The 8331-nt window shown below is 41.4% G+C and overlaps 1 protein-coding gene across 1 annotated transcript; it reads right to left on the reverse strand.

Moving 5' to 3' along the window:
- Window positions 1–3907: 3907 nt before the first annotated feature.
- LOC117599797 (uncharacterized protein K02A2.6-like) lies at window positions 3908–6279 on the reverse strand. Its single transcript, XM_034313906.2, has 4 exons — window positions 6218–6279; window positions 5064–6143; window positions 4384–4449; window positions 3908–4157 (listed from the first exon to the last, which is right to left on the reverse strand). The coding sequence occupies exons 1-4, from the start codon at window positions 6277–6279 to the stop codon at window positions 3908–3910; spliced, it is 1458 nt and encodes a 485-aa protein (XP_034169797.2).
- Window positions 6280–8331: the final 2052 nt, after the last annotated feature.

Genomic DNA, 8331 nt, shown 5'->3' on the forward strand with positions numbered 1-8331 from the left:
CAAGTTAGCATAGAGTCACCCCATATCCTGGCTCAGATGTCCCACCAGTGGGTGTGAGGTGTCAATCACGTCCCTAACAACATCAGTGGTCAGCAACTGCAGATTAGAGGGACTGCAAAAATGCTACCAACAAAATATTTAATGTACTGCCAGTGCGTAAAATATTGTAAGTCCTCACCAGGGAGTCATATGTTCTCCTGCACTTAGAACTTGAGCAGTGCACATATGGGCTTACTTCCACCTGCGTAATAGCACAATTATTAACAGCAGGCCAAAGCAGACCTGTTCAGCAGAAAGCTGTGTGTACAGTAAAGTCCTTCACCTATGACATAGCAAACCTTGTGGATTGCACTGCCACAGCTTTAGAGTTTAGAGCCTGTCCAAGGAACTTATGACCTTGCAGGGGCTGAACTGGACACTTCCCCAGACACTGTCTAGAAAATGGTGGAAGAACCTCCCAGAAGTGGCTTTAAAAGTAGCATCCTCACACCACTGATAAGGGGCAAAAAGGATGAATGGCCATTGAGCCATAAGGAGGCCATAAGCGGTTTTTCAGGCCAACCAAACAGGAGCTACACCTGATTCCACTTGTTTAATCAGTTCATCTTGGTCTCCAACCAAGTGTGCCTCCTATTTGGCTACAATAAAAGCCTGCAGCCACACTGGTCCTTTGTGGGTAAGACTGAAGACCACTGATCTAGAGAGTAATTCTAGGCTTCTTCTTGTACTTGTCGGTTACTGCCGGGTCTAGATGTTTGCAACTAAGAAGATGTTTAGACCAAGCAGCTTGGTATGTGCACTCTGCCTCTCTCTGTTGTGCACATTCATCTGTACAAGCTTTGCCTGTGCCAAGTAGTTTTCTATTCACTCTAAGGTGAGTGGTACTTGCACTCTGTTAAAAATGTATTAGCCAATATCTTACAATGGTTTGGTAGTTAATAGGGTTATGACTAATGGTTAAATCACTAGAACTATATTTGGCAAAACGATTTAAAGTGGAAATTGAAATTATTCTTGGTGAACTCTGTGCAGTAATGGGAAAATAATGATCTGTATGCTAACAATGAGTGGCAGTTCACTGACTAACTGCCATTATCCACAAAATGAACTAGGTCCAGAGTATTGAAGACACCAAAAGGAAAGACTTCTCCGGTCCTATGTTTTTAGTAGCTGGTCTGCTTTACTTAATAATTCATGCTGAAGGTTTAGCCTGAATAATAGCTCTAGCCTAACACAAGCTATCTATATCAAAGGCCTAATGGGAATGGAAGAGATGTAAAGAAATAGGGGGAGGGAAATAGAGAAGAGCCGAAAGGGAGAGAGAGAGAGAGAGAGAGGGAGGTGTGAGTTTTTCTCTTTGATGGAAGAGAAGTGTCAGAGATTTAGGACATTTTAAGCACCTCTACTCAGTACAAAGTGCAGTATGCCTTTGAGGTCAAAAGGCATCAGAAGAGTCTCGCTTCAATCCACACAATACATAAATAAGTGAAATGGCAGACCAGTGGACGAGATGTGTGTTCCAGCCTCAGGCGACTTCAAAGCCAGGGTGAGAGAGGGGGAAAGAAAACACTGAGAGAGCAAAAGAGAACAGTAAGAGGACCACAGCCCTTGCAGAGCACACATGACCTGGTTAGTGTTTGCTTGTTTTGTTCACACAAACATACACACACCTGCACTAAAACAAGTTTGCATATTTACATAGTAACTGTCTCAGCCTCTGTCTATATGGTGATAAAATGGCAGCTCAGGTCTATTGGGCATTTTCACACACACACACACACACATAGTCCGGATCATGTCACATAACATCCTGCGGATTCAGTTTGAATAGAATAGCTGAACAGGAAGAGATTGTACAGATTTAAACCAAAGTAGAACCAGAGATTTATAAGCCACTAATATTATATTACCATTCATATTGATGTAGATAATTCTGAAGTTTTTGTTTTTCTCTCTGTTGTTTTTTTATTCGTTACCCTGTTTGCAGATGGAAACGTGTGTTTTCCATTTGTGGTATTGGATTTGTTTGTGGATTTGAAATTATTTGCAGATCAGAGGGGTGAATCAGAAATAAATTCCACATCATTGAATCTGGAGAAGAAAAAAAAAATCCACACATGTCCACACACACACACACACATTAAAATGTAATGCTTTTTCATTCTGAAAAGTTTGGCATTTTCTTATGAATCGGGAATTTTTAACAGCAAAAACGACACGATTTATAAAACAAATCTTAATATTTTTTTGACATATTTCTACAATTTATACTTTTTAAATGAAAAATCTGTTCATTTACCCAGTTTTGGCAAATCTAAATTTGGAGTTTGACATGCTTTCACTTTTTTGCCAAATCTTTTCTGCTCCTTTCCCTTCTGTGAATATGCACTGATTAGTGTTGCTCCGGTGCTGTTTGTAGGGAAGTCAGATACCCAGCAGCTTCTCTTTAATTACAGTAAAAGTCAAGGAGCAGAGGTTATAGCAACCTACACATGCAATTCAACTAATCTGTCTTTCCATGCCTGGGTTTTTAAGTCAAGTTCTGTGAGTTTTATTAGTGGAATTGTGAGGGCAGATAGCAAAAATAACATTTCTTGCACATAATTTAAATGGTCATGCAGTCAAATAATCAAGTGATTATTTGTCCAGTCCACAAAAAATTTAAGTATAGCTCCAGGACCATGTTCAGAGTTGAGATGTGTGTACATAGTAAGGATTTGATACTGAAATTGCCTACATTAGTATTCAGACTTCATTATTTTTACTGTAGCTACAGTGGATATAAAAAGTCTACAACCTCCTGTTAAAATTGCAGGTTTTTGTGATGAAAAAAAAATGACAGCAAGATAAATGATGTCAAAATTCTTCCACCCTCAGTGTGAAATTACAACATAAAGATTAAATGAAAAACAATCAGAAACATTTTAAGGAAAAAATAGGAAAAATAAAAAACTTACATCAGTAACCTGGTTGTATAAGTGTGCACACCCTTAAACTAATACGCTGTTGAAGCGCCTTTTGATTTTATTACACCACTCAGTCTTTTTGGTTAAGAGTCTATCAGCGTGGCACTTCTTGACTTGGCAATATTTTCTTGTTTTCTTGCAAAAACATTCTAGAGCCATCAAATTGTAAGGGCATCTCCTGTGTACAGCCTGCATCAGGTCACAGATTTTCAGTTGGATTCAGGTCTGGGCTCTGGCTAGGTCATTCAAAAACATTGATCTTCTTTTGGTTAAGCCATTCCTTTGTTGATTTGGATGTATGTTTTGGGTCATTGTCGTGCTAAAAGGGGAAATTCCTTTTCATCTTCAGCTTACTAGCAGACACCTGAAGGTTTTGCACTAAAATTGTCTGGTATTTGTGGCTATTCATGATTCCCTCCACCTTGATAAAAGCCCCAGTTCTGGCTGCAGAAAAGCAGCCCTAAAGCATGATGCTGCCACCATCATGCTTCACCTAGGGTATGGTGTTCTTTGGATGATGTGCTTTTATTTTGCACCAAACATACCTTTTTGGAATTATGGAATTATTATACCTTTCGGAATTGGTCTCATCAGACCATAACACTTTTTGCCACATAGTTTGGGGTGATTTAGTTGAGCTTGGATGTTTTTTTTGTGAGAAAGGGCTTCCCTACACCATAGCCCAGATGTGTGAAGAATATGAGAGATTGTTGTCACATGCAGAGAGTAATCAGTACTTGTCAGATATTCCTGCAGCTCCTTTAATGTTGCCATAGATCTCTTGGCAGCCTCCCTGTTAAGTTTTTGTCTTGTCCTTTTATAAATTTTGGAGGGATGTCCTGTTCTTGGTGATGTCACTGTGGTGCTCCATTTTCTCCACTTGTTGAGCTCAAGCAATGTCTGCAGTTGACGTTGACACCAAGGGCACCACCTCTGGCCACCTAGTAGCCCGATCCACCATCGTGAGCAGGTGAGCGTACCCCCGAGACAGCGGAAGAGGACCAACAAGGTTGATTTTCACATGATCGAAACGACGCTCCGGCACCTCGAAACGTGCTAACGGTGCTATAACATGACGCTGCACTTTTGTTCTTTGACAGGCCATGCATGAAGCGGAAGATGTTCTCACATCTTTCTTTAGGCCGCGCCAGACAAATTTGGAAGCCATCAACTTTTGGGAATCTTTCGTACCTGGATGCGACAAACCGTGGATGACGTCAAAAACATGCCGTCTCCAGTTCTTGGGTACAACGGGTCGAGGACATCCCAATGAAACATCACAAAGAAGCGAAACACCAGCCTTGTCAAACATGACGTCAGCCAATTTAAGGCTTGTGGCACCTGTCTTCAAGGACTGGACTTCCGGATCGGAACACTGGTCCGCGGCCATACCAGAGTAATTGTGTATCAAGTGTACCAAATGTGTCCCACTCCCGGGTTTCGGCAGCTGGGATCAAGCCCTTTCTTTGGGGGCAGTCGTGGCCTAATGGATAGAGAGTCGGACTTACAGCCCGAAGGTGAACCTGAAGGTCGTGGGTTCAAGTCTCAGGTCCAGCAGGGATTGTAGGTGGGGGGAGTGAATGACCAGCGCTCTCTCCCACCCTCAGTACCACAACTGAGGTGAGACCCTTGAGCAAGGCACCGAACCCCCAACTGCTCCCCGGGCGCCGCAGCAAAAAAGGCTGCCCACTGCTCCGGGTGTGTGTTCACGGTGTGTGTGCGTGCGCACTTGGATGGGTTAAATGCAGAGCACAAATTCCGAGTATGGGTCACCATACTTGGCCACAAGTCACTTCACTTCACTTCATTGGACTTCCCTGCAACATGTTGAAGATCTGTTGTAAATTCTGAAATGTAAGCCAGGTGCCCTTGCTGGCGGGCAGACCATGGCTCTGAAACCTTTGACATAGCGAAAGTCAATGGCTTGTGATCGACAAAAGCAGTGAAGTGCCGGCCTGGCCTTCGAGTGAAAAACGAAAATGTCGAATGGCAAGGTAAAGGCCGAGCAACTCCCGATCGAACGCACTGTATTTTTGTTCATTTGGAAGAAGTTGGCAGCTAAAGAATGCAAGTGGCCGCCAATGCCCATGCACCAACTGTTCCAGGACAGCCCCAACCTCGAAATCAGATGCATCTGTAGTAATAGCGATTGGACTGTCCGGAAGTGGATGTGCCAACATGGCAGCGTCTGCTAAAGCCTGTTTTGTGCTGTCAAAAGCTCCAATCATTTCATCGGACCACTTGAGTATGAGACGAGGGGTACCGCTTTTTAAGGGCCCTATAGAGGGGGCACATAAGCTCAGCTGCTTTGGGAATAATGGCAAACTCAGGCCGAATGGCATTCGCAAAAACTCAAACAACCCAAAAGGGGTGATAATGGCAGTTTTCGGAATGTCGTCCGGGTGGACTGGTATTTGGTGGTACCCCCGCACAAGGTCTACCTTGGAAAAAATCACTTTTCCAGCTAGCTGAACTGAAAAATCTTGAATATGCGGAACAGGGTAGCGATCGGGAATAGTAACATCATTGAGTCTGCAATAATCACCACACGGACGGTAACTACCATCTGACTTAGGCACCATGTGCAAAAGAGAAGCCCAAGGACTATTTGAATGGTGTACAATGCCTAACTCTTCCATGTACACAAACTCAGCTTTAGCGGCAGCTAATTTCGATGAGTCGAGACGGCGAATGCGAGCATACACGGGTGGACCTGTAGTAGATATGTGATGCTCGACACCATGTTTCGGTGTCACCGTAGAAAAAGTTGGCTGAGTTATGTCGGAAAACTCAGTGAGCATGTGCAAAAATTCGCAGCTAGGCTCTGAAGCGTTTGACAAGGTTGTTGTTGAAAAAACACTGAGTGTACATGGAAAAGAATTTAAATCTTTGGCATCGACTAAACGGTGGTTCTGCACATCAACCAACAAATCGTTTGCGCACAGGAAATCAGCTCCCAGCAAAGGACGAGCTATCTTAGCCACAACAAAGTCCCAAGTGAAACGGTGTCCGGTAAAACACAACTTAACCTGGCGCTTACCATATGTTGGGATTTTGCTGCCGTTAGCAGCCTCCAGTGAGGAGCTCTTAAGCTCAGAATGCACATCGAAAGGTGTCGCCGGCAGTACGCTCACCTGAGACTTACAGCTCCTGATGCCGTGGAGCTGCTTAGTGAAGCTACGATGTAGTAATACTTCATGTCATCCGCAGTTATGTTGCACAGAGCAAATTGTGCCTCCGCCTGTGCAAACCATGCCGCGGCTTTCTGCTCCCAAAACTCCGGTAACTTGAGTGCAACCGCATTGGCCGTCATTTCGTCTTCCACAACAATGACAAAGAACTCTGGAAACGTCCAAGAGCATCGGGGTCACCACATGTCAGTTAAATATAAGTGGCCACAGTTTCATTTTTTACATCACAAAAACCTGCCATTTTAACAGGGGTGTGTAGACTTATTATAACCACTGTATAGAGTGTTAGATTATTAATTCATGCTCAGTGGTTTAAGGATCAGCTTAGTAATTGATCTTGACTTTAGAATATGGGACACAAATTGACTTATAGAAAACTTCTTGGCAGTTTTTAGTCCCTAATTAGTGACAACTATAATTCAACTTTATGGAGAATTCAGAATAAAAATATATCAGTTTAATATATGTGGTTATTATTTCACGCTCAATAGTTTGTTTAAAAATGTTGTAATAAAGGGTTTAATAGACATTGTCACAACTAATATTAACATATCAATATTAACACAACTAATGCAATTATTAGTCATTTTCACATAACAGATAACACATAACCTTAATTAATCCCTTTGTTAATGTGTTAAGAACAAGAGAACTTTCCTTGCATAAATATTGACATATATTTTGAACTTAATTTGCCAACTTTTTGTCTTTTTGAATTTGTCTTGTATAATTGAATACTTTTTTTAACAATGAAATCCAACTTCCAACATGCCATTGTTACAGCCCTGTCCTCAGCAGTATGCTCCCAGCATTTCAGTTTGCTTGAGTATTAACACCTGCAGCTTATTCCCAGCTCATTAAGCTCGTCAAGGTCTCTTTTAAAGATCCATTCACTTCCCCATGTGCTTTCCCTCTGCCACTACCATGTTCATGTTCTTGCCAGTCACAAGATATTTCCCTGTTTTTTCCACTAGTTGTTTGATCTATGTACTTAATGTTATTCCTAGTTTTGTATGTTTAATCTATTTTGCTGTCTACCTAGACAATGGTAGTTTGTGTTCAGTCACTTCCATTTTCAGCTACATTAGTTGCAATAGTCTTCTTGGTTTTTATTTCAGCGTTTTTGTGTTTAATCGATGTTTTATTGTTTTATTATAAAAGGCACACATGCGGCATGAAGTGATCTCTAAATTTAGTTCAATTCAATTTTATTTGTATAGTGCTTATAACAATAGATGATGTCACAAAGCAGCTTTTCAGAAATACATAAATTCAGGATATATTTTAAATTTATGAATTTATCCCTAATGGGTAAGCCAGAGGCAACAGCGGCAAGGAAAAACTCCCTCAGATGATATGAGGAAGAAACCTTGAGAGGAGCCAGACTCAAAAGGGAACCCATCCTCATCTGGGTGACACAGAATAGTGTGATTATAAATAATTCCCTTCTATAACTGTTATACTATATATATGGTCAAAAAGTGCAATTGTGCAACCACGAAAGTTCATTATAGTTTACACATAAAGTCTATTTTGTTGACGTTATTGACTGTTCACTGATGGAGATTTGAGTGCAAAACTGTTCGTGGGAATTGCAGTCCTAGAGCTATCATAGCAATTGTAGTCCTAAGCCATTGCAGCAAAACAGCATCCAAACAGATCTGCTCCTTTACCTAAGAAAAACTATTCAAAAAAAAAGGCTTGAGTAAACAAATATATTTTCAGCCTAGATTTAAACACTGAGACTGTGTCTGAGTCCCGAACACTATTTGGAAGGCTGCTTTAGAACTGTGGGGCTTTGTAAGAGAAAGCTCTGCTCTCTGCTGTAGCCTTCACTATTTGAGGTACCAAAAAGTAGCCTGCACACACACACACATATCTACACACACAACTGAACATCCTCCATCCTCTCTGCAATTTTTTTGAAAGTTTTTGCACATGTTTATGCTGCTATAAATACTCATTATATTATACTGTTCATAGGCTGCTACTCTTATGTTTACACTTATGTTTACACTATTTCAACTACTTATATTGTACTCTTGTACTCTTTGCACTATTTGTCACTAGGTTCACTTTTAAACAGAACTGTGTACTGGTCGGAACGGTAGTCATTGTACTGTCTTGTACTGTCTTGTGCTGTCTGCACTTGTTTGCACTTGTGCACTTTATTG

Source organism: Pangasianodon hypophthalmus, chromosome 19, assembly GCF_027358585.1.
Source record: "Pangasianodon hypophthalmus isolate fPanHyp1 chromosome 19, fPanHyp1.pri, whole genome shotgun sequence".
In the NCBI taxonomy this organism is placed as follows: Eukaryota; Metazoa; Chordata; class Actinopteri; order Siluriformes; family Pangasiidae; genus Pangasianodon; species Pangasianodon hypophthalmus.

Excerpts from the sequence above, each read along its gene's own strand:
- LOC117599797 (XM_034313906.2), bottom strand. The coding sequence starts at position 6,279 with ATGACGGCCAATGCGGTTGCACTCAAGTTACCGGAGTTTTGGGAGCAG. Across the intron at positions 4,450-5,063 it reads GTTGGGGCTGTCCTGGAACA|GCCACGACTGCCCCCAAAGA; the intron begins GTTGGTGCATGG and ends TCTATCCATTAG. Across the intron at positions 4,158-4,383 it reads CCGGGAGTGGGACACATTTG|GTACGAAAGATTCCCAAAAG; the intron begins GTACACTTGATA and ends TGTCGCATCCAG.